This window comes from Nelusetta ayraudi, unplaced genomic scaffold (assembly GCF_046127955.1).
Source record: "Nelusetta ayraudi isolate G7.1 ecotype Tasmania unplaced genomic scaffold, CSIRO-AGI_Nayr_v1 ptg000091l, whole genome shotgun sequence".
In the NCBI taxonomy this organism is placed as follows: Eukaryota; Metazoa; Chordata; class Actinopteri; order Tetraodontiformes; family Monacanthidae; genus Nelusetta; species Nelusetta ayraudi.
Genome location: NW_027466141.1, coordinates 343,790 through 369,804, shown reverse-complemented (window position 1 = coordinate 369,804; position 26,015 = coordinate 343,790). Strand labels below are relative to the sequence as shown.

Sequence of the window (26,015 nt, the reverse complement as noted above, 5' to 3'; positions counted from 1 at the left end):
TGTGTAAGGGGGCGGGATCGGTTTGCTCGCTGCCGACGCCATGATTGGCTGGACGTACCATACAGTAGCGCCGTCGATTGGTGTAAATTCGGCAGTGCTCGTGTATTTATCCAATGAGCGTGGAGATATGTTAATAGCAGGGGGAGATGTGTTTCTGAAGGGGAAATTGAGACGTTTGAGATAATTCATCTTCGGAGACCGTCTGGAAACAACAGGCTGTGTATGTAAAAAAAAATATAAAATACACCGACTAGCTGATGTTGAAAAGATTAAAATTAGATTGGATTTTTTTTTTTTTTTTTTTTTTACCGATTGTTGTTTGTCTGTAGCTGTGTTGCAACGATGTTTTTAAATGAGCTTTATTCATTGATGTTTAGTGGTTGGTGTACTTTACATTGACGCAGTTATGTTTGCGTTTATTGCGTTCCATTCTTCAGCTCCCTTTGCTGGCTTTTTCAACTGTGATCTGACAGAAGTTCAAACATATATAGAATGATTTATTGTTTCTGCTTAGGACATCCCGGCAACTTTCAAAGCTGCACTAAAAAAAAATTAACTAATTCAGCAAATGTTCAATGTCGTGGTACTTTTTATTTAAGGGATTAAAAACGAGCTCATTAAATCACAATCAAATTGATTTTTTTTGTTTTGTTTCTTTTTATAGTCTAGAAATCTTGTTAGTTGTTTTTCTTTCCTGAAGGTCATTTTCTGTATGATCAGTGATTCTGTAGGAGTTACCACGCTAGAATGACTCAAATGTCTTGTGAGCCAAGGTAAAGGCTGCCAAGATACATGAAAAACAAAACAAAAAAACAAAACCCACGTCATCCACATCTAACAGATTTTGAACTAAACCAAGATTATGTAGTGGGAAGACACTTCATTTGACAAAGCCATATTCAATTTTTATTTAAAAGGCAGTCAAAAGAAACAGCTGCTCCCTTCAACAAAAAAAAAAGGATGACAACTCATGAAAACTCTGATTTTCTCCTACAGACGTTACACAGCTCTTCAAAAACGGCTCACACAAGGGCACGCAGCCCTGTAAAAGCTCCCACACCGGGCAGAGTGTCTTAGCAAAGGCAGCGTACAGTAGCTACTCTGACCTCCCCAACACCAGCAGCAGCATCATCACCTTTCTTCTTCCTCCTCCTCACTCCATGACTAAGTGATTTAGCTGGCTCTGGTGCAGGCCGCCTCTCACTTACAATGCCTCCCTGGGTTTAGTGACAGAGCGGGGAGGGTGGCAAAGAAAGAGAGAAAACCCATTTACAATGCAGCTTACACACACACACACACACACACACACACACACACACAGCTGGTGCTTATCCTTGGACCGATGTTTGGTATGCATAGTTTTCGGTGCAATTTGGGCAGCAGAGAAAGAGGGAGGAAAGAAAAGGAGAGGGCAGGCCTGCGTATGTCAGTGTGTGTGTGTGTAAGGGTATGGTGGTGGGGAGTGTTTGGGGCTCAGGCTGTCTGTTCTCTTTGAGTCAATAGTGTTCCGGCAGCTGAGGTTCTTTATGAGAGGGAACAATCTGGAGGGTCTTGTCCGAGTGCCGAGCAGCTGCTGTTTCTCTGGCAAGCTCCTTTCATGGACCACAGGCCTGGAGTGGGCTGCTGAATACGCCGACCTTCATCCTCCTCATCCCCCTCCAAGCCCCCCGCCTCCCTGTATAACCTTTCCTTATCCCAGCTCCCCAAAACCATCCCCTCCACCCGTGGAAGCCACAATGTCTCCACAATGCCAGTTGAAGAGTGGCACAGGGGAATGGGAGGGTGTGTTGTTTTTTTTTGTTTTTTTTGCTTATCCGTCCAGGACCTGTCGATCAGCCTGGACATCTCACTCATGAGGTATGTGAGGGTCCATTTCAAAATAAAACAAACAAAAAGAGGTTAAACAGCGTGTTAAAACACAAGCAGTGGAAACACTCATTGGCACTGGTGGCGGCATCTTTACAGCTTCAAGTGTGAAAGTGGACATCTGTGTTTTGTTTAGTAGATCACAATTATGCCACGAGGCTGATTCAGAATTCATAATGGGAGCTGCTCCCCTCCCTCCTCCCTCCTCCGTATTTTCTCCTGAGTGGGATTTCAATTAGCATAGAAGGAGGTTCGCGTTGGCTCCCTTCCTTCGGGTGATTCATCCGCTCCAATCATTAACCATCGCTCCCTTCTTTAAATAGAGCTCTGTTACAAAGTTACATTCACTAGACTCTACATTAACGGTCTTCTCGGAGCAGCCGCTCCAGAGGAGGACGCCGCTTGGCCTCCCGTCGTCCCTTACTCAGTGGTCGGTGTGTCAGGTGTGTGGGCCGGTTCTGCTCTGGTGTTCCGCTCCAGTCCTCGACGTGCGCCCCGTGGTTCAGCTGCTGTCTGAAGGCACCAGGTTCCCCGTGGTGTCTAGCTGCATACATTTGCACGTGCAGGCCGACACGGGGCACTCGGTGTGGTCTCTGTGACGGGCAGCGAGGAGGAGATCCGCAGAGGAAGCAGTGTTTAGAAAGTGAAAGGACAAAAAATGAAAGTTTTCTTTTTTTCTGTTGATCAAAATATTTCCCTAGATAAAATAAACAGACATAAAACAATCCACTATCAGCTGAATGATAGGGATTCATTTGTTGGGGAATGGAGTGGAGGCTGATGAAAGTTTAGGACAAGTAAACACTTCAGTAGTCAAAATAATACAAGTTATAAGTGTCATTTTTCAGCGTAAGCATGTTAGCAGTTTAAATAATAATGCATGTTAAACTTGACAGAAATATTTAATTTCATTTTTCTCATATTTTTCTCCTATTTAAGCCGATATCTACCGTGGATATCACTGGTGCTAATAACGACACAAACGGTCAGAAAACAGGCAGACCAACCGCTGGACAGACAACATCTGCACTTCCCACCTGAACCAGCTGAGCATGTGGCCGGCGTGGCCGCCGTGTCGGCAGATGTGGCACCAGGTGAACCAGTTGTTGAACTGGGCCAGTTTGTTCTCCCTCGTCAAGTCCACCTTCTCCTCAGACTTCCCAGTTCCTGCAGGGGAAAAAAAAAAGAAGAATTGAGCTGCTTGAGCACAAACGCAAGCAGTCGGCCGGCCGGCCGGCGAGGCGTCTGCTACTCCACCACGCCAAGGGGCCACAGGTTCACCTGGGCAGTTGGAGACGGGCGTGCCCATGTTCATGAGGCAGAGGGCACAGCGGGGCAGCGGCTTCCTGCAGCCGGGGCAGCTGGTGACTTTGGACTTGGTGGGCGAGCCGCTGACGCCGTACTGGCTGAAGCCGCGGCCCTGGTGCGGCATCGGCGAGCAGCTGTACGAGATGGACTTGCCGCAGAAGTTGCAGCTCACAAACACCTGTCGCATGGGAGCAAACACAAAGGTCGGGCTGATAAGGGGGAAGGTGGAACTGACGAACACACACACACACACACACACACACACACACACACACACACACACACACACACACACACACACACACACACACACACACACACACACACTTGCCAGCTGTCTGATTTTTCACTGTGAATGGAAGGTGGAGATAAGTGCTGGATAAGGAATAATGCCAGCAACATTATCAGCGAATCATGGAATGTTGGTGATGCAACGAGGCGGAGCGGTTTCTCTGCCTCTCAGATCTGGGTCAGTGTTTACACTGCAGACAGATCATCGTGGCAGCAGGCCATCGGCAACTAATCAGAGCAAATGACAGAAACACACACCATTCCTGCATGTTGCTCTGGCAAAACTGGTGAGAACCATCGTTTAAAAAAACAACAAAAAAAAAACAGGATAAACTGGGCCGACCTTTGACGAGTCAATTTATTCAATAAATAACTGCATTCATTTATTGTTAATTTATTTAAAAAATATATCACGTAACCCAGTAAATCTAAATCTATGCCGGTTGCTAATTGCAATAAAATATCAGATATTTGTATTTACTTTGAGGGACTTGCAAGATGAAAACCAAGATCTAATGAAATGATTATTGTCTAAAACAGGGCTCTTATAAATAAATGTGAATGCGCTATCACGTTCGGCCACAGAGGGCGTGCCTCCGTCTGTTACCTGGGCGAGCGGCTTGGAGCTGGGGTCCAGTTTGCCTCGGTGGATGTCAAACTCGGCCCGTTTGTGCCAGAACCTCCAGGCGTCCAGCAGGTTGCGGTAGTTCTCGATCCAGCACTGCACGCGGGGGTCCTTCAACACGTCGCCCGGCGACCCCTGTTGGAAGCGCCGGCAGTTAAAAGCCCTTTTCTTCACATGAACGCGCAACACTGTGGACCTGTGGAGCACTCAAACGGGCTCCTGCAAAGTGATGCATCCGTTTGGTTGCCACATCTGGCTCTACTTTATTTATAGCAACAAATGCCCAAGAGCAAACAGTGCTGACTTGAGTTGCTCCGTGCAGGTGGGGTCTGTGTGGAGAATAACAAGAGCAGGCAGGTCTGAGCATGTGCAGCTCATCTCTCTCAGGGTGTGTTTAAATCTTTCATCCACTTCTCCAGTCAGTCTCCTGAGTGGCACCTTGTCATTTCCAGTGTGCTGAGCTGAGCACAGCTCAATCAAGACAAGTTTTAGGCAAAGCCAAGCGTGTCCAGATAGTAGCAGGACGAGTTCCTCAATAATCTGATGACAACCTCGGCCGAGAGAGGAATAGGACAACCTTGGTTTTGCAAAAGCTGGCTGTATTTTCTGCGGAGTCAGCATCAAAAGATACCAGTTGATCTTCCTCACACTCACCGTCACACCTGCATACCTTTTTAACCATCTAGACGTCCACCTACCAACCTGCCTCTATATCAACCTTCCCATACTCAACACACCTCCCTCTGAATCTACCAACTTCTTCCCTAACCTGCACATCTAGCAAAGCAACCCCCCCCACACACACACACACACAGCTCGGTTCTGCACCTTCAGCATGCAGAAGCTGGCCGTCTGGACGTCCCCGGTTCTGTCCACGTAACTCTCCATCAGGTCCACGCCATCTTTGGTCAGACCCGTCAGCAGGATGCCCTCCAGGTTGCCCGACTCCTTCATCTCGGTGGTCAGCTTGTCGATGTATCGGGGCAGCTGCATTCAGGGTGCGAGGGAACATTGCGTTTGTCAATGTCCGAGGAGATTGATGACAGAAATGGCGACCGCATGAAGGTCACTTGTGGTCGACTGTAGCTCAGGAGGTGAGAGCGACATGCCCGCTCCATCCGAGTCTGTCGTTGTGTCCTTTGGCGAGACACTTAACCCACATCGACTCACACAAAGCGGGGCGGCTGTGGCCACACACATTGCTTACCACCACCAGTGTGATTGTGGTGTAAATGAATAATGGGTTCAATGTAAAGTGCTTTGAGTGCCTAAAAAAAAAAAAAGCACCAATCCATTATTATTATTATAATTCATTGCTGTCTGCCGGCAATGTCAGCTTACCTGGGCGTCATTGAGAAACATGCAGGCGAAGGCCACTCGATCTCGCACTGCAACGCTGCTCTCATACTGAAATGAGAAAACACGAGGGCTCTGCTCATTGCACAAACAACAATTTTGGATGATAATTCCTATCCCACATCAACATCTAGTAACCAGGGGGGGGGGCTCTCGGAATATTTTCAGCGCAGAATCATCACATTTGGCTCCGGAGATGCCTGGAGGGATAAATAAATATGACAGCTGCCGTAGGCCAGAACCAGGCGCAACCTCAGTGAGGGAGAGCAGCCGAATACACTCTGTCCTGAGCACACCGGTGTGTTGCGTCAAGTGTTTTTCAGCATGGAAATGCAAAATACATTCCTTCCAGTGCACCGCGGCAGCGTCGACGGGAGTGAGAGCACAGAGATGAGGTACCAGAACACCGTCGTAGACTCCAGGCTCGCTGGTGAGGAAGGCAAACATGACGCAGAGGTAGGGGTTCTTCAGCTGCAGCCTCAGGGAGCCGCACATCTCCCTCCACAGCGAGGACTTCTCGTCGGTGTAGCCCGACAGAGCCATGGCCACCACGTTCAGGTTGAGGTCGCCTGGTGGCGACACAGCAGACCAGGTTTGATTTGGACAACAATGACGTTTAAAGGAAACATATCAAATGTGTCTCCAGCCTGATAATGAATAAGAAAGGCCCATGTTTTATATTTTGTGCAAAAGACCTCTTTGTGATGTCACAAAGGGCAACGGTACCTCCCCGATAGCTCTCTCAGGTCAGTTACCACACCGCCAGCCAGATGTTGGCTCCACCCTCCACCCGCAGAGAGACCGCCTTTGTTTATGTCACCTTCCAAACGTGTGGAAGCTCCAACAAAGGATCACTTTTGACAGGCGGCTGCAAACAGAGGGCTACGTACATCAAGTCACTGAGGTATGGTGGGTTTTTTTTTTTTAGTTTTTTTTTTGGATGACTAATGGTGTGAGGCCCTCACATGTTTTTGTGTGTTTAGGAGAGCCGATGGGAAACGCTGCACTGGGTCAGGGCAGCAAACAGTCGGAGCACGCAGATGTTGACACTCCTTATCTAATGGATCGGCCGCTCAGGAAACACTCATTAGAACAAGCGGCAGAAAAATGTTTGACCCACATTGGCGGAATGCTTCTCGCTGGGGATGTGTGTAAACAACAGCCGTCTCCCTCCGCTGTTGTTGGAGTCCAGTGTGAAGGGCCCCGGCGGTCCGTACAGGATGGGTGTTGTGCGAAAAAACAAGCTTGCGCTGCCATTACGGTTTTGGAATTTCCAAAAGCCTTAATTGAATTGCCCGAGCGACAAAAGGAGTCATTTTATTTTGCCGTCAATCACAGCCAGGGGGCGGGGGGGAAGCGATGTGTTTACCACATTTCCGAGCAGCTTGTGACACCGATGACCCGAGAATAACTCGTATGAACTGTTGATCCTATAAATATTACTTCAATAACTTCCTGTTTCAATTTTCCCAGAGGCTTTTAGGAGGCACAACGGACACGTATCGGTGGCGAGCGGCAATAACGCAACGCATCACATTTATAATTATATCAAAGGAAACTGTTATTGTAAACATTGGTGAAGCAGAGTTAAACATAAAGCCAGGAGGTTACTCATTGCTTTCAAAAGTTATAAATAAACTTGGACTCTGAGGCCTGATGACCGCTGTCATAAAATGATTTGAACCTCTAAAGAGTGTCATCGCACAAAAGAACAGGGCTTCCTGTTCTTCACGGCAGGCTCCCGCTAACAAAAGTTGGAACTCGTCTCAATAATTGGCGTGATTCGTGAAAACGCTGGAAATTCCTTTGTTGGGAAACACTGATGGGAAATGTTGAGGCAAAGGGATAAAATCTGAGCTAAGCGGATATAAAATGACACTTCACTGATACGTTAACCATCTAACGTTATCCCTTTTTTTTTTTTATTTTGCGAAACTGCAGAAATTCAACATGAAAAATCTCATATGTTGAACATATAAAAACGAGGAACTATAACACATCAATCATGCTTGTTCCCATGAAACTGCACACATTTCTTCCACTCACTTGTTGTCTTTGACATTTTTGTCTTGTACAAACAGCAGCAGTGATTTGATTTTTTTTTTTTTTTGACTACTTCCTGTAACTCCTCTCACTCGCTCACCCTTCTCGGCCGTGGCTCCCTTGTTGAGGATCAGGATGGCCCGCCGGATGTCCAAGTTGAACAGAGCCACGGCAGCCGCCCGCTCCCACTCGCGCTCCTGCTCCAGGGTCCGGAGGAAGACCTCCACGTCCATGTCGTTGCCGCGGCTGATCCAGCCGCAGAGCCGCAGGGCGAGGCAGCGCTCCTCGCTGACGTAGCGCAGCACGTCAGTCTGTCGGTCCGAACCACTCCAGCAACGCCGGCTCTCCGTGGTGCCTAAAAACCCAACAGCGCGCTGCTCGTCAAAAAAAACCCTGCCTGCCTTATTTCACAATACTTTGGCGACCATCGAGCTGTCAGTGTTTTTTGTTTTTTTTTTTACCTGAGCTGGTTTTCACAATGTTTTTGATGCCGGAGTAAACTACAGACTGCTTGTTCCCCTGCAGTTTCAGCTCCATGTCCTCGGCACACTGCTTCATATGTGCAACTGTATAGGAATGTAACTGAGGATTACAGTTCAAACAGCATGACAAAGTTGCAGCCCAAGGTGTATTTGACGATACAAAAATAATTTACGGGGACAGAGTTGAGCGAAGTTCTTCACACTGATTTTAAATGGTAACTTTCCGGCGCTTGAAACCCTGGGGGGACAGTTTGGATTTATTTCATGTACCCAGCTGGTAAAGGAGCCACATAAATCATGTGTGTGTGTGTGTGTGTGTGTGTGTGTGGTGGGGGGGGGAACTCCCCTGAAACAGCGGATAAGCGGACCAATCAGACTTAACTGCTGATCTAGCCACACCACTGATCACTGAAGCTTCCTCTTGCTGTCATTTCATGCTTTATGGTGATTATCTGAACTCTTTGGATAAACTACAGGGTTTGTATCATCTTTTCTATGGAGAAAAGCTTACAGCGCTGTTCTTTGTCCTTGCTCAAATGCACCAAATGTACCATCTAGATAAATGCGTTATTAATCTCCAAGAGAAATTTGCAGTTCAATCTAGCACTGATGGAACTGCAGCATCCATGCCAATCCCTTTAGCTGCAGGTACACCAGCGGCTGCTTCATGTACGACCGATTTGTCTTCTTGTGGGGCTTCATCAATAAAATTACACAAACGATTTGGAAAAATATCATTTTAAGGTAGAACTGCTGTTGCTCTTTGCTTTAAAAAGGAGCGTGCAGCTACTTCCTGGTTTGTGAACAACTCAAAGGAAACCAACTGGTGGTGGAATGCTGAAAGCCGGCAGGAACGAGTCAGAATTCAGAAAGCACGGGAGTGCCTGGGAGTGTCTGGCTACGTTGCAAAGTGGTTGCAGTTAAATCAACATGACGATAAGGTGGAGAGACGCTGCCTCCAGCCGCTTTGGAAAAAGGATATAAAAGAGGTCGAACCACAAACACTTGAGCTGAGGATCGTTTCCTCCTGCCAGCAGGTGGTTCCTCCACACCTGGACGGTGTCGTGCCCGTACCTGGACTCCGCCCTCTGCCTCATCTTTGTGGCAATGTCCTTCTCGATGGCGCTCTCCACCCCACCGTCTGCGCCGCCGTCCTCCAAGCAGTCATACAGGTGCCTGCCGCACGCCCACATGAGCGACGTGGTGGAGCTCCAGGCCAGCGAGATGCGCTCGAACACGGTGAAGTCGGTCATGACGCGGTTGGCGGCCGACACCACCACCATGCGGTTCTGGGTGGACGGGTGCCAGGCGAAGCTGCCGATCTGGCTCTCGCACGGCTGCACGCTGCGCTCGATGATGGTGGGCTCCGTCTCGTCGCCGATGGGCGTGGGCGTGTGCTGCATGTCGTACAGGCGGATGATGTTGCTGTCGCGTGTCAGAGTGGCCAGCAGGCCCGTACGTGTTGGACACCACGCCACCTGAAATGACAGGAGGCCAGCAAGAGCGGTGACTTTCTGCATGCAAAGGCTGCATAGCAACAACGCGCAGGTTTGAGGGAGCTTTGTTTAAGCGGAGGAGCCTCGAATTCTGAAAACCTTGTGAAAGTGTCTCAGAACAACGGAAACATACAGAGTCAGACAAAATAATGTATATACACCTGAGAACGAGAAGAACTTGCATAAATATTTCAATACCACATTTATTCAGACGTTACGAGATTAACACAAGTTACTTTTGGCCTCTACAAATGTATATATTTATAAAAATTAAATATTTATGCAAGTTTTTCTTTTCCTGATGTGTGTATGCATTGTTTTTGGCTGACTCGGTATTATTTCTTCTGTTTACAGCCTCTTGCAAAGACAACTATTAGAGCCTGCCGTGACATCACAATGCAATGTGTGTTTTAACAAAGAAACTGAGTCTTCTCATTTCTGAGACGATACAGATTACTGTCAGGGAAACATGGCTAAAGCTAAAATAACAAAATGAAACCCCCATAAAAACATCTCCTCTAAACTACTGCACAGAGTTAAAACGTTCAGCTCGTATTCACAAGATCAAAGGAAATCTACCTTTGTCAGTGGCTTCGGCTGCTCAGTGAGTGTGAGCACCGGCTTCTCAAACTTCCTCAGATCCCAGATGGCCACCTGGCCCTCGTAGAAGGAGGCCACGCGGTCGTGGAAGTGCGGGTCGACGGTCACGCCCTGTATGGCCTTGGTGTTGACAAACGTCTTCTGGTTGGTGTTCCTCAGGTCAAAGATGGCGAGGTTCCTGTGCATGCCGGCCAGCAGCAGCTTGGGGTCCCGCAGCAACCAGCAGAGGGACAGGCAGGCGTCGTTCTGGCCCAGCTCGTACAGCGGCTTGGTCACCACAGAGCTCGAGTCCAGATCCAGCGACGAGAGGCGGATCTTGTCGGCAGCAACGCCGGCCTCCGAGGAGAACTTGCTGCTGATGTCCCATATGAGGACGGAGAAGTCGGCCCGGTGCTTGTCCAAGCCCGCGGCCAGCAGGTTGCTGTCCACGGGATTCCAAGCCAGCGTGTTACACTGACGTGCGTGCTTGGGCACAAACTCTTTGCCCACTAGCTCCTTGCAGGTGGAGTTGTGCGTCTGGCCGAGGCTGGTGAGCACCACCCTGCCATTGGCCTGACCCACTGCCAGCAGACACTCGGGCTCGTGCTTCGGGTACCAGGCCACACACTTCATGTAGGGGGTGTCAGAGTTGATGGCCAGCAAGGTGGCGGCGGTTTCCTCGGACAGAGGCAGAGTGCCGGCCTTGGGCTCGGCACTGGCCACCGGTCCGATCCGGTACAGTCCCAGTTCAGAGTCGCAAATGACATACCGGTCCGGGTGGTGGGGCGACCACAGGATGTCCGGCTTAGAGCCACTCATGGTTCACAGGTGGCTGCAGCGATCCTAACGGTGGCTGCGCCCTGCAAAAGCTGGAAACCAGATAAAGTTTAAGGATTCCGTTCAGGGAGGGAAAAAAAAAAAAAAAAAAAGCATGAGGAATAACAGAACCCACTAGGACCGTGACACAAACGCAGGAATGGGTGATAAGCAACATGAAGAAAATTGTTTCACATGCTAAGTAGCGTAAACTAACCATTTAACAGCAAACGTAAAAACACAGAATAGCCAAAAGGTTTCAGCTGCCTGTCTAAGTCTAAGAAAATTAGCACCCAGGCAGCAATGTCAGCAATAAGACATGCAAGCGTGCTAACTGAAGCTAATGCTAGCGAGCAAAGGACAAGCTAGGTCGAGTTGATTCAAGTAGTTTAGCAGGCAGTCAATAATATCTCCATGTGACGTGGAACAATTATGTCATTTTACTTACAAACATACGGAGTGAACGCAGAAGCAGTCAAAGTCGCTACTGGATACATACATGTACAGATGGGACGACACTTCCAGCCTCGGTAGATGTTGTGTGTCACACCAAAACATATCCGTGGGGCGCTGAATGTGCCATCGACTTCAGTTCCGTTTGAACAAATAATCCTTTTGACCGCCAGGGGGTGATCTAACCTCATTACATAAAACAATCGAGGGGATAGCCAATGAATGCAAATCTTAATATAAAAACGGAGACGATCATGTTAGCTCACTCAGTAAGAACTAATTTAATTCGAGAAATCAAATGTTTTTGAATCAAATGTAATAACTCTGTGTAACAATACTGGTTTACATACAGTTAAAATCAACCCAGTGTAAAACAGTCTGTTTTTCGCATTAGTGGGCGAATACTAGGGGAAAAAATGAAATAAAGCAAACTCAGCGGGGACTTTTGCGCATAGCATCCAATGATCTCCATGCACAGGAGCCAAGAACAAAAACAGTGAAACAAAACATTAACTGCACACACTAACTCCCCTAAACTGCAGGGGCTGCTCTTGACTGCTGTGCATTTTTAACCTGAACATTTTAGTTTTTATTTTGTGTATATTTTGGGGGCAACCAATCTTTTGGTGTCGCACTCCTGTGGAATCTGCTTTAAGCCGGTGACCAGAGGAGTCATAACGCTCTGAGGTAGACTGAATGTTGGAGTGGCCCCAGAGCCCCAGGCCACACACACACACACACACACACACACACACACACACACACACACACACACACACACACACACACACACACACGTTATTCTGATGGTCCTCAGTTGATCTCAGCCCGGACACAGGACGACAGTCTGCAACGACATGCCGCCAAAAGAAGCACAACTGTCTGGACTACAAGGACGTACTGGAGCTAAATGAGACTTTAGGTAAAATTCTTCTTCTTTGTTAACCCAGTTTTGCATGATTTTTGTCACGCATATACAAGAAATGACAAGGAAAATGTGGAGGCTATATCATGGAATAAGAGAAATCATTTTTAACTTAAATCAAATTTACAGAATTTGCTCTGTTACATGGGAAATTCTGCACCAATTAACAGATTGTTTGGATCAAAAATTAAATATATAACCTTTGGATTTTTTTTTTTTTTTTTTTTTAGCACACACAAAACTACTGTGTTCTGTAACAGATCAGTCTGACTGCAGGGAGGTAATACAAACTGTCACTAAGTGCTCACTGTTCACTTGTACTTAGTTGTAGGACTCTAATGATAACTTTTCCACTAAATCCTCCAGATTTTTGTCTCTTGCATTTACAGGAGCTAATGCAATTTCTTTGTGTTGTGTACGCTTGCGCTTTCCTCCAGTAGTATGGAAATGTTGCCGAGGGGAAACCTGAGGATGGGAGCGGCTCTCTGCCTGCTGCTGCTGGCTCTCTTGCACGAGGCCACGGGCCAGAGGCGCAGGTCAGGACGGAGGAACTACAACAGAGTGGAAAACGACAAAGACAACGGTAATTCTTCAGGCAAGGCTAACACACGTTGGCGGTTGAAGTCGATCACTGAAAGTGTGAAAAGCCAACGGCTGCTGCACAGTTTCCGCCCAGAGCAGGGCCGGTGGTTCCCAAACCAAAAAAATAACCTAGAGTCTGTAAATTGTGTAATGTAAATTGTCCATTTTGCGAGGTGGCTCTTTCCAGAATTTCATGTGATGTCTTTCTTTGCATGAAACTTTTAACACACTTTGATCATGTATTTCACGTCAGGCTTCATAAAATACTCCTCTGTCTTACTTAGTTTAATCAAACTGTGTGAAAGACAAATGCATTCACTGTGCAAGAGTCATGTCCATCATTGCCTGACAATTTGTTCTATCAATTATCTACGCAACTCCCTTAGGAGCATTTCACAATATTTAAGCAAAGGTCCAAACAAGATTGGTGTGCAACAGCTGCATACATTTTTTTTTTTTTTCTCTTGGATTTTCTTGTTTGGCGTGTCCAGTTTTGTAAATCTTCCCAATGCTCTGCTGCTATTTCCTCTCCCACAGGTCTGACATGCTCGCTAGAGGTTGTTTTCATCCTCGACAGCTCTGAGAGCGCCAAGAATATTCTGTTCGAGAGCGAGAAGTCCTTTGTGCTGAGATTCAGCACTCTGCTCGCTGGGCTGCAGGTGGACGGTTGGACCACGAAGGTCCGGATGGCTGCACTCCAGTACAGCAGCTACGTGAGCATCGAGCATCGCTTCCTGGCCTGGAAGGACCTGGATGCCTTTCACGACCGCCTCAACTTCATGAACTACATTGGCCAGGGCACCTACACCACCTATGCCATCTCCAACGCCACGCAGATGCTTGTGCAGGAGACGGCGGACGATAGCGTCAGGGTCGCAGTGCTGATGACCGACGGGATCGACCATCCGCGAAACCCCGACGTGATCGCAGCGGCCGCAGAGGCCAAAGATTACGGCGTCAAGTTCTTTGCCTTGGGACTGTCGGACGTTGCCCGGGAGAGTCAGAACAACGCCAAACTGCGAGCCATCGCCAGCCCACCTGCTCGGCAGTTTGTTCAGAGTCTCCAAGATCCAGATCTGGAACAACGGCTGCTCAGGGAGATAGTGAGTTGCAGCCACAAGTGCGAAGCTGATACTGATATGTGTGATATAGTGCACCTTTATCTAGTTGATTTAATGGGTAACTACAACGGCAGGAGGATTCATTTCAACCCTATTACAGGATATAGAGCCCAAAAAGGACAAAATGGATTTGGATTGCTCTGATTTGTTGAATAAATTATCATAGGTCCATCTAAAAAAAAAAAAAACCAAAAAAAAACCTCACATCTGAATCCGTTTCAACTGGTCAGAATATGACCAGACCAATTTGCTTTGTTTTGAGGTAATGGAGGCGGAGCTTCAGCCAGGTTTTAGCTGTGGCAGATACAGGAAGCTGCTGCTAGCTTGTAAACTGCGTCGGCAGTGTGGATAATTGGACCAGAAGCTGACAACATTTCCTCTCGAAAAAGAGAGCAGCAAACTAGAGGCAGCCAAGGTTTTTCCATCATTACTGACTGGCATTGGACACAGATTCGGTAAAACCACAGAAAATCAGGGATTCACAACAAAAGGAAACATCACACTGTCACCCGTGACCGCAGGAAGAAATCTGATTGGCTTACGGACAAAACATTTTCCAATCACCTTCCAGATTAATTCGAAGGAGCGTCTCCCTGACAAATGTCTCTTGCTGGCTCTGCTTCCCCCAGATGGACGTGTAAAATAAATCCGGCAGATGTGTGAAACGTTCCATCAGATTTTTCAGAGCTGGCTGATTCTCCCTCCTCCCCTTCCTCTGTGGGTTGAGATCTCAGCGTTATGTCTGTATGAGGGGGCTTCCCAGCCTGCTTTGCATTTTCCACACATGCGTTGGGGCAAATGTCGGGGGTCGCGACCCAACTGTCGCTCCTCCGCTTTGCCATCCAGAAATGTTCCACAGAATTCATTCACATTGATAGCTCCCAAGAAAGAAACTTTATGCGGAACTGTTCTTGACCGCACACAATTTACAACCTAAAGTTGGCAATTGTTTCAGTGAGTAATGTGGACTGACATCTTTTTTTTTTCTCCTCCCAGCAAGCAGTTGCAAGCGAAGAGGTATGTCTCACTTCCAATGCAAAGCAGCATTTATAAGCTTTATTTTTTTTGCATACAGTAGACTTCAACTTGTGCACATCCGTCTTTTAGTGTCCACAGGCTCAGGTGTGCTTGTGTGAACAAGGAGAGAGGGGTCCTCCAGGAAGTCAAGTGAGTACTTAGTTAATCTGTCCTTGTCTTTTCCTGTCCGAGGCATTTAACCGAGATTTAATCGCTCTTGATTCCAGGGTAGAAAAGGGGATCCAGGTATCCAAGGGCCACCTGGTCTAAAGGGAGGAAAGGTGAGTCACTCAGTCACTGGTGGTGACCCAATCTTCTCCCCAGCCAATCAAAATCTGGAATCAGCCATCAGTAATGACATTCCCTTAGTATGTATTCAGGGTTAGAGTAAGGCATAAAGAGGCAAAGCAACAAGCTGAACTTAACTTGAATGTACAGTACAGTTTTTATTTGTCATTCTTCAATCAGCCACTAGAGGGGGTATCAAAATGGCTTGCCTTTAATGTGAGGGAACACTAATGTCAATAATCTGAATATTTTATCAAGGTATTTTTAAGTAATAGATTTGTTTTTTGTTTTTTTTGTATTTACCACCAGGGGGAGCATGGTTTGAATGGCCGACCTGGAGGTGATGGTCTGGAGGTAAGAAATAAAGTTGTCTTACAACAAGAACCATCACTGTGTTGGACTTTAAAAAAAAAATTTTAAAAAAAAACCCTCATGTCTTTGTGTTTTACAGGGGCGGCCAGGTTACAAGGGCAACAAGGTGCAAAACACTTAACGCTAGCAGCCCGTTTGAGTCAAGTCCAGATGAAATGCAAGACCCTAATTTTGTGTTGGGTCTTTCAGGGGGAGAGGGGCGACTGCGGCGCTCCCGGCGAAAAGGGCGACATAGTAGGAATACTATTCAACTTTCTTTTGTGTGTAATGCAATAGACTTTGTCCTTGTTGTGAACCACAAGTGTCGTCTCTGCAGGGACGCGATGGACCTCCAGGCCACAGGGGGCAGAAGGGAGATCAGGTAGAACGCAGGAAGAGCATTTCTGTTTTTTCATTTTTACGATACGGTGATATTGTTTTGATTGTTGCAAAAGCCTTGTCACCAAGTTACCCAAAGACAGACAAAATAAATCTGAAGCGCTCTCTTGAGCCAGATGAAGGCACTGAATCTGTATCTCTCGGTGTAGTTATATCTCTATATCTATATTTTGTACTATGACTGATTTTTGCAGGGTTAAAACAATCACTCCCTCCATATTTACACCATACAGGGTACTTGTGCTGTAAAGGTATGTTTACTCGAGTTGTATCATCGGTGAAATTACACTGGTATGTTACAAAACTGCCTGATACTCAGTCGTCTTCTGCCTCTGTTTGTTTACGCTGTGCTGTCTAGAAAGGTCGTCTAATGTGTGTTAGTAATGGTGAGCGGACCCCAGGTTTACATTATTTTCAGGCTACTTCCCAATGTACACACGGATTCGCCAACCTATCAATACGTGAGACACTTCCAGCCGCTAGCCAACCTGAAAAATGGAAGTGGAATTTGTCTCCCATTGGCCTCTGCACTAATGGAATGTGAATATTGGATTATGGGTAATCCTGATACTAATGTGGCCATCCAAAGCAGTGAATCCAGGCTTGCAGGATATTATTCTTTTGCAGGAACAGACTTTGTGCAGTGGGATTAGTGCTGGGATCTGGCTGCCCAGCACCAGTCTTCACTCACCACTGCTGGAGTAGTGTCACTATAACCTTGTTATTTTGAGAGTTCAGCCTGAGAATCCAAGGACATGAAAGGGGAAAATGTTGATTTTGTAATCCTTCATTATTCCAGGGGCTTGGTTTTAAACTCATACGTGACTATTTTGACAGGACAGGTGTCGAAAAGATGTAATGGCATCCAAGCGTCTTGTTGCAACATTTGCCTAAATGCAGATATAACTGTGTTTAGGGTTCCAGAGGACCATCTGGAGAGATGGGTGCGGAGGGACCAGCAGGGCCCAAAGTAAGTTGCCCTCAAACTTGACTATATAGTCACTTAATGCAGTGTGTGAGGTTTAGAGTGAAGTTATGTTTTTGTGCGTACTGCGCTGATCATTTAGTGAGGTGGTTAGCTTAGCTAGCTTAGTTTTTATGTTTTGCTTTGCAAGGAGAATTTTTTACTAATCAGAGAAAGAGTTGTCTGCTCCTCTGAAGAGTTGAACGACTGAGCATTTCAGTCCACCACAGAATCTCAAATCTGTTTATTTGCCCTGACCGAATAGTCATATAGTCGTCCATTGAGCCAAAGTGATCTGAGGATACATTCCCATGCAACATGATCTGGGTTTTGGTGGACGATAGGAAAGTGACCTTTGAAATGTGCCTACAGCCAATAAGATGCTGAGGCCTCAATTGGCACCAAGAAGAAGCAGAGTATTGAGGCAACAATGATGCCTTTATGCAAAAGAAATGTAATGAACTTATTTATCCCCACATTTAGAACAAGTTTTCAGACATTAATGGAGAGAAAAATCTATCTTTCTATTTCTTACATGCATCAAAAGTTGTGACCAATGAGTTTTGTTTTTTTTTTTAGCAGTTTGGCTTCTCTGATGAAGAGAAAGGAGGCGAGCATTTATTTTCTGGGGTTTCTGGGTGATGAGACTGAGGAAAGCCTAGTTTCACTTCAGTTTGTGTGTTTTCTCTTTCATATGAGCTTTGACTGTGTTTACTGATCCACAGTGCAGCATTTTACATTAATGGCGATGCCATCTGGACAGAAATTATTTTCTTGGTGGATGTACCTATGAGATTTAACATATTGTTTGACAATCACAAGCTGCAGATGTGATCAACAATGCTGTTGACAAATAAAAACGTTCTCTTTTAAAATAAATCAGGAGGCAGAACGGGGAGTAAGTTTACTGCACCGTGTTTGCTTGTTTTTTTGGGTTTTTTTTTGTTTTTTTTTGAAAAAGCAATTCGATACATTTGTGTTATATTGCTGACTTTGTTGGACAGACAAGTGGTGCAACTCTTTGATTGTGTTTTGATGCTTACAGGGAGACAGAGGATCCAGTGGCGCTCCTGGACTACCCGGAGACATCGGGATCGGATTTCCAGGGGCCAAGGTACGTCTCTAAAGAAGGAGGGAAAAATCCTGATTGATTCTAACTTCTAACGTGGCTTGGCTTGTGCTTGGGTTGGTATCGCTATTGAGAGCTCCATTACACAGGACAAACCCCTTGCCAAATTTAAGCATTGACTCACAATCCAACAAACTATTTTAGTTTCATTTATTTAATACCAATAGTTTCCTGAAACCCTAAACTCTTGACCGAGTAACACTGGGGCAGTGAACTCTGTTGACTGAGGAAAAAAAAAAAAGAGAGAGAGAGAGAGAGAGAAAAAAAGAGAGAAAAAAAGAAAAGAAAAAAAAGAAGAAAAAAAGAAAGAAAATGGGGGGGGGGAAAGGAAAGAAAAAACCCTCTGTTGACTGGCGTTGTTTGATGTTTACAGGGTGAGAAAGGCCTTCAGGGAAGACTAGGTCCTGTCGGCCCTGTTGGGTTCGGAGAACCAGGACTACCGGTGAGAATAAGAAATGGACTTACTGTCACTCCCTCTACTGTATCCCAGGAATTTTTTGTCTGCTTTGATGTTAAAGTTTCTCCGTGTATCTAAAGTAATATTCTGGAAGATATTGTTTCCAAAAGCCTTCAGGAATTTGCCATTAGCAGTAGTTAAAGGTTGTGTATTGTTGCAGGGTCCCCCGGGAACTGCGGGTGTGCAAGGATACCCTGGACCTCCAGGAGAAGGGCTTCCAGGGCAAAAGGTGATAATGATGATGATATTTGTGATCATTGTTTAGACCTCAGTGTGTTTGGATGCATCAGATTTTCCACTTTTCTTACTTTTTCAGGGTGATCGAGGATACGAGGGTCCCAGGGGCAACCGGGGACTACCTGGCTTGGGGGTCAAAGGTGACAAGGTAAACAGATCCTCGAAATGTTCGCCTCTTGTCTCTCTATAAAAATTCAATTCTGTCATTTCAGGACTTCTTCTCTGTGTTTTGTATCTGTATATTCAAATCATGCAAAGCAAATCTTTTGCGCAAAATAAATATTATTTTTATTTTTGGAAGTCAACTGTAGACACGTCAAGTTTTGTGTATCCATCATTTTTGAAAAAAGGTTATTGATGATTGTCTCTCTGACTAATTAATGTGGTACTGTCTTATCAGGGTAACCAGGGGCCTCCAGGCATTCCTGGTCCACTCGGGGCTACTGGTGCGGGTCTTCCGGGAGAGAAGGTACAAAAAAAAACAACAACAACCAAACAAACATATTTGTACCTTAGTTTCATCTCCCACCTGCTCCATTGTGCTTTGATAAATGTCTGTTTACACAGGGCGATCTGGGCCCAGTGGGAGCTGCAGGCCCCAGGGGACTCCCCGGTGTTGGATTGACAGGACCCAAGGTGAGACTGGGAAACACACAGAAAGAGAAATTCAAACTCTAATGGTGACTGACTGCAGCTGATTGTTCTGCAAAACCGATTTGCATATTCTAATCACAAAAATGATAGCGTGTCAATCAGCCACCTGTTTACACCGCAGTCTCAGTCAGTCAAGAATAAAGCCGAATGGAAAGTCAAACTGGAAATGGATTTTTGCCTTTTTGAGTGCAGTTGCATGCATCCTGATAAGCATAGTATAATCAATTGATTACATTCATTTATGATAATAAGTAATACTCCTAGTATTCAAAATGACGTACAATATACACAATTTATGAATATAAGTTATATATTATTATTTGTTAAAATATTTTGGATTGCAAGAAATTCACATTCAATTCAATTCAAATGAAACTGGAACCTAGTTGAAAAGTAAACGTATCCTCCGACGTCTCTCACCGAAAGTCTTTGTCGTTGTACGCGAACGCCACCTTCAGGGGGATCGGGGAGCCACAGGTGAAGCCGGACCACAAGGAGAGAGGGGCATTGGAGAACCAGGACCGAAAGTAAATACATTTAACTGGCATGTAAAGACGACTCCTTCTGAAGTGGTTGAACATACTTTAAAAGGTCCCCTTCTGATGTCTCTCTGACATCATGTATGAAATCAGAAAACAGAGTCTGTTTGCTATACTTCTTGTTAATCCACCTTCATGGTACTTCTGAGAATGACCGGACCAGTCAGCTTCCTTTGAAGGAAAAAGGAGGCAGAGATGTTTCACCGTGTCGTTGTGCCTACAGGGCGACAGAGGGGCAGAGGGCTTGCCTGGTATCCCAGGTCAGCCTGGAGAGGACGGAATCTCGGGACAGAAGGTGAAACCACTGACCCGCAGGGCTTCTTCTGTGCATGAAATGATCAATCAAGCAAACACATTTTATTTTGTACAGCGCTAAACTACAACCAAAGGCTCTCAAAGCGTTTTGTACAATCAGAAGAAAAACACAACTGTGTCCCCAGAGCAGCACGGTGCCACAGTGGCCAGGAAAGACTCCCCTGTGGGAAGAAACCTAGAGCAGGTCCAGACTCCAGAGGGCCGGCATCTGCCCATGACCAGTTTGGGTGAAAAGGAAAGACAAAAAATGTAAAGAGAGAGAGAGAGAGAGAGGCAGAAAGACAAGGATCCAGAGTGACAGACAGGCCAGAGTGAACAACAAAGCTCTCACAATATAGATGTAGATATAAATAAAAACTTCAAATATAGAAATAGAGAAAGACACACATCAGTATGTGAGCTATAACATTATAAACATGCAGATGTATATAAATAGGCGATGTTGTGTCGTATACATCAAATTATTATAAAAATTTAAATGGTGCTGAAGATGAAGCGATGACACGAGTCTCCCAGGACTCCTTCATCCAGCTCCTGATGTCGCAGCCATAACCTGCAAAAAGGATATACAGGGACTGCTGCAGTATCGCGCAGTTGCCGAAATGTTCCTGCTGATCGTAGATTTATTTTGGGGGATGTAATCAGCCAGAATTAAATTTAAAGTGATTTTTAAAAAAAAAATGGTCGGATAAAGGGTCGTTTTTGGGGGGAAATGGTAACTCCTCTATGCTAAGACCACAGGTTAGAATTAGATCTAAAGTATGATTATGTTTATGAGTAGGGAGCATACACAACTTTGAGGAAGCCTAAGGAGTCTAAAATTGATTTAAATAGGGAACTCAGACTCTCTATCTTAGCGTCAACATGAATATTAAAGTGTGCTGTCACTATAATCTTATCCTAAATCAATGCCAAAGTAGACAAAAATTCTGAGAATTCATCTAAAAAAAAAAAGAAAAGAAAGAAGAATATGGCCCACGGGGACGATAGATAATACATTCAACAGAGTTTAAAAATGCACTGGATGACAGCAGAACAGACATGCTTAAACTCTCTAACTAACTATAATTAGATTTCACCTAACAAGACCAGACTTGCCCCAGAAAGGCCTCCAATTACAAAGCCCACCAAGTTATTGGGACACCACCCTGACAGCCATCGGTGAAAAGATGACATGCGGCGAAACACCTCATCACTTCTGACATTTCTTCATAGTCCTCATAATTATGAGTGCTGGTTGCAGGGAGATGGTGGCTTGCCGGGGCCAAGGGGACCTGACGGGGCTCCTGGTCGAGGTTCACCTGGAGTGAAGGTAACAGGTTAACTTTTTCCTAGTTTTCTTATTTTTTTCAATCCGCTGCATCCTTAAACATCCTTAAAAAAAAAAATTGTTTTATTTTTATTATTTCTTATTTTGTCAGGGAGACAGAGGAGATAGGGGATCGAGAGGACAGCCTGGTTCGGTGGGTCCTGTTGGCCCAGTGGGAGCAAAGGTACCAAGACATTCAAGACTAAATGACCACACTTTGAAAAGGAAATCATCAGTGGAAAAGCAATTGGAAAATGCATTTTAAAAGCACAGTTGTGTGGGTTCATTTTGTGTCAAAAATGCATTTTGTAGATTGTGCAAAAAAAAAAAAATAATGACAGTTCATCGTAAATACATCAAATCGTATTGAATTTGTGGACCAGTAGTGAAACATGCAAAAGACGCAGAATTACCTTTTCACTTTGGAGTGAATAAATTCGGTGCCATCTCATTTGCGTCCTCCAGGGTGCGCCAGGAGGACGGGGTCCACCAGGGAGTCAAGGCCCCCCAGGAAGGGGTTTACCTGGCACCAAGGTGAGCTCATGTGGTTCATACATCAACTTCAGCAACATGCGTGCATGCATTTAATCCGCTGTTGTCTTTTCTTTCTTTGGGTCAGGGGGAACCAGGCACAGCTGGTGTTCCAGGACCCGTGGGTGAACCGGGGGTGGGATTAAGCGGACCAAAGGCGCGTTATACTCAGGTTTACACCACACTCATCCTCCCATGAAGAGAAGATTAATGTGGCATTTTTTTGGTTTGTAGGGGGACCGCGGGTCACCGGGCCCTATTGGACCTTCTGGTTTTAAAGGGGACAGTTTCCCCGGGGCTCCAGTGAGTATTGGCCTGCTACTCTACTTGGGCTACATAAACCCTGCATCTTTAGTATATTTGTATAATTTTTATTTCTATTTGTTAGGGTGTCCCCGGATCCCCGGGCCTGCCAGGAGAGCCTGGTCCAGATGGTATTGGTTTACCTGGACCAAAGGTAAAAATAGAAATGACTGCAGAGAATGAAACCATTCCAAAACGTCACTTTAGTTGTTCAAGTTATCCTTAATTCCACATGTAAACATGTATGATTGAAATACTCTAGTGTGGGTATGGACATAAGTGGGCTAAACCTCTTTACAGAGTAAAAACCTTGAAAACATGTTTGTTTTTTGTGTTTCCCTTTACCTAATCCCATTATATATAGTCTGACACTTTTATCATGATTCCCTATTTTCTCCGCAGGGAGACCGAGGTTCGCCAGGACCTGCAGGACCTGCTGGGCCAGCAGGGATTGGCCTCATTGGTTCCAAAGTAATGCTGAGCTTTTATTAAAGGAATACAAAAACAGAACCCTACATATACAACCAACTAATATTTTCTATTCTTGTTAGCATCCACAAAAATACACTTTAATGTGCTTGCAGGGTTCAGTTGGGAGAACAGGTGCACCTGGTCCACCAGGGTTACCTGGAGAGGGAAATCAGGGACCAAAGGTACTGGCTTGTCTTCCACAAGATGAGATGAGGAAATCCTTCACTGACCCTTTATTAGCGACAAGATAGAGCATTTCTATCACTTCGATTGTCCCCAGTTGACAAAGCCTGTGTTTTCAGGGGGAGCCTGGTTTTCAAGGGATTTCTGGGCCCAGAGGTCTTCCAGGACAAGGTCTGCAGGGGGATAAGGTGAAAATACAAACACATAAAATCAGAACAACACTTGATCGTATACAAATGACAAACTGTGATCGACAAGACAAACGTGTCTGCGCTCTGGCAGGGGGATCGAGGGTTCAGAGGTGAAAAGGGCAAGAAGGGCGAGAAAGGAGAGTCTGGAGAGAGGGGAGGCGCCGGACCATTGGTATTGGATTCAGTTTTCAGTTTTCAAAAAGTGCTTGTGGGGGATTGATGATAATCAATGAGATTTCTGTCCAATTACAGGGTAGAGCAGGAGAGAAAGGCGAGCCTGGACTTACGGTATGTCCAATTTTGATCATAACGCTGAAAGAAAATCAGCACCAAGCCACATTCAAGTGATAGTTCTTCTGGTTCTTAAGCACCACTGCACATTATCCCCTACAGAGGGAAGAAATCGTCAAAATAGTGAGGTCCATCTGCAGTAAGTCATGTCAAGGTCATCTTTTGATTATTTTCCGTCCTTAACGTCAACAATGTGTTCATTCTTCATTGTGCTTCCTCAGGTTGTGGAGTCGCTTGCCGATCAACTCCGCTGGAGCTTGTATTTGTGATCGACAGCTCCGAGAGCGTCGGCCCGGACAACTTCAACATAATCAAAGATTTTGTCAACGCCCTGATCGACCGGGTATCAGTCAGCCGGGACACTACGCGAGTTGGTGTGGTTTTGTACAGCCACATCAACATCGTGGTGGTGGACCTCGGACAGGAAGTTACGCGGGACGAGATCAAGTCCAGGGTGCGCTCCATGACCTACCTGGGCGAGGGGACCTTTACAGGCAGCGCCATCCAACAAGCCAACCATGTATTCAAGGTGGCGCGGCCGGGTGTGAGGAAGGTGGCAATCGTCATCACGGACGGGCAGGCCGATAAAAGGGACGTGATGAGCCTGGAGAGCGCCGTGTCGGAGGCTCAGAGGGCCAACGTTGAGATGTCTGTGATCGGCGTGGTGAATCAGAGTGACCCGTACTTCGAAGAGTTCAAGATGGAGCTCAATCTCATGGCCTCCGAGCCTGACAGTGAGCACGTCTTCCTGATCGACAACTTCAGGACACTTCCAGGTGAGGCTGCAAACGTGACTTCAGTTGAAGTGAATTCAGAGTTACGTGGTTAGAATTGGCTAGCGGTCTCGGTGCACAATCACATACAACTGCCTTGTTTCAGGTGGGGTTTTTTTCTGACGTACCCCTTGAACTTCCTCTGTGTTAACCGGGGGTATTGTCGTGGAATGTTTACGTCTATTCAGCTCTAGAGAGAAAACTGCTGAGTCACATTTGCGAGAACGAGAGAGAGAGACGTTTGTTCAGCTCCATCCCGAGTTCCAGACTTCCTCCAGGAGTGTCCGAGGTGTCTGGGGACGTGCGAGAACCACCATACAGGACGGATACCGACACACCCACTTTCACAGGCGACCACGGGAGAGTTCAGATGGTGGTGAGAACGGCAATCCTGTCATTTTACAGCCTCTGGTTGTCCACAACCTCAGGGAAGCAACATAGCCTGGAGAGCCGAGTAGAGTAATTCATTGAGACAGTATTTGTTGATGAGGTTGAAGCTGTATTCTCTAGTCATGGTCATGGCTCCCACACTCAGGTATTTTCCTAAAGAAACACCACAAAGACACATTTTTGTGTCAGTTTTAAAAGCTCGACATCTACTTAAAAAAAAAAAATCATAATCTTTTGTGTTGATTCTTCACATTTCCTGAGGATTCATTCAAGTGACTTTGCATATTTGCCGATGACTGTTGGTGTTGTGCCGTTACAGTGAAACATTTTGATACCTCCAGGATGGATAAACATTAAATTGGTTCAGACATGGACAAACGCATTTGTTAAATAAGGGAGAGACACTGGTTGAAAACTATAAATCATCATGTAAAGCATCAATGAAATGGTTCCTTTTCGTAGACTTTGGTTGACAATCTTACCTGGATGACTGAAGAGGTTTTGATATGTCCTTTTGTCCTTACAGCCTGGTCCTCCAGCGCCATCCCACCCGGAGAGAGACACCAGCAGACCCGAGACGGACGACCGATCGGAAACTCCCAGGTTTCCTCTCTTTGATAGGGAGCCTTTCAGACCGGTGACCGAGTTCTTCCCAGACCCCGCAAACAACGTTGTTGTGAATGGAGCCATCGGGCCTTCGAGTCCAACTCAGAAGACCTCGTCTGAGACAGAGACGCCAACACCTTTCCCTCTTCCAACGTCGCCCCTGGACGCCTCTGGACCAGGTGAGTCAATAAGGTCGCACACACTAAAGGCTTGGTGGTGTCTGAAGTTCAGTCGCCTTGGATCTTGAACCTCTTGCTTGCGGCTCCATCCACAGAGGACCGTTGCAGTCACGCCCTGGATCCGGGACCTTGCAGAGACTACGTGGTGAGGTGGTACTACGATGCCACCGCCAACTCCTGCGCCCAGTTCTGGTTCGGAAGCTGTTTAGGAAACAGCAACCAGTTTATGACCGAGCAGATCTGCAAAGAAAAGTGTGTTAAGATCTAACACACACCTGGACACACAGTGTTAAGGTTGGACCTCCAGTCTTTTTTTTTTTTTTTTTAGTATTTGACCACAATCAAACGTAGATTTCCACATACACATTTTGTCAATGTCTAATTGAGGCAGTTTTTTTTTTTTTTAATTACAAGTTCTAAAAAGTTGTCATGAAGGGCAATAAAACATTTCTTCCATTTCAATGAAGTTTTGAGTCAGTAAAACAACTTTGACAG

General features: G+C 46.0%; 2 protein-coding genes across 2 annotated transcripts; one reads left to right on the top strand and one right to left on the bottom strand.

Moving 5' to 3' along the window:
- Nucleotides 1–893: 893 nt before the first annotated feature.
- On the bottom strand, nucleotides 894–11,461 carry mios (missing oocyte, meiosis regulator, homolog (Drosophila)). Its single transcript, XM_076046835.1, has 12 exons — nucleotides 11,311–11,461; nucleotides 10,047–10,915; nucleotides 8,954–9,449; nucleotides 7,951–8,049; nucleotides 7,590–7,844; nucleotides 5,846–6,015; nucleotides 5,432–5,497; nucleotides 4,919–5,077; nucleotides 4,073–4,225; nucleotides 3,148–3,352; nucleotides 2,904–3,033; nucleotides 894–2,459 (listed from the first exon to the last, which is right to left on the bottom strand). The coding sequence occupies exons 2-12, from the start codon at nucleotides 10,863–10,865 to the stop codon at nucleotides 2,369–2,371; spliced, it is 2,643 nt and encodes an 880-aa protein (XP_075902950.1). The 5' UTR covers nucleotides 10,866–10,915; nucleotides 11,311–11,461; the 3' UTR covers nucleotides 894–2,368.
- A 192-nt stretch (nucleotides 11,462–11,653) lies between these two features.
- Nucleotides 11,654–25,946, top strand: col28a1b (collagen, type XXVIII, alpha 1b). Its single transcript, XM_076046852.1, has 35 exons — nucleotides 11,654–12,237; nucleotides 12,681–12,823; nucleotides 13,360–13,925; nucleotides 14,940–14,960; nucleotides 15,051–15,110; nucleotides 15,188–15,241; nucleotides 15,558–15,602; nucleotides 15,700–15,726; nucleotides 15,810–15,854; nucleotides 15,937–15,981; nucleotides 16,915–16,968; nucleotides 18,008–18,076; nucleotides 18,465–18,533; nucleotides 18,709–18,777; nucleotides 18,865–18,933; nucleotides 19,186–19,254; nucleotides 19,353–19,421; nucleotides 19,898–19,966; nucleotides 20,202–20,273; nucleotides 21,537–21,605; nucleotides 21,715–21,786; nucleotides 22,068–22,136; nucleotides 22,222–22,290; nucleotides 22,368–22,436; nucleotides 22,522–22,590; nucleotides 22,839–22,907; nucleotides 23,021–23,089; nucleotides 23,210–23,278; nucleotides 23,373–23,453; nucleotides 23,534–23,569; nucleotides 23,675–23,711; nucleotides 23,794–24,348; nucleotides 24,534–24,721; nucleotides 25,262–25,520; nucleotides 25,616–25,946. Exons 2-35 carry the CDS (start codon nucleotides 12,682–12,684, stop codon nucleotides 25,786–25,788), a joined length of 3,567 nt encoding a protein of 1,188 aa, XP_075902967.1. The 5' UTR covers nucleotides 11,654–12,237; nucleotide 12,681; the 3' UTR covers nucleotides 25,789–25,946.
- Nucleotides 25,947–26,015: the final 69 nt, after the last annotated feature.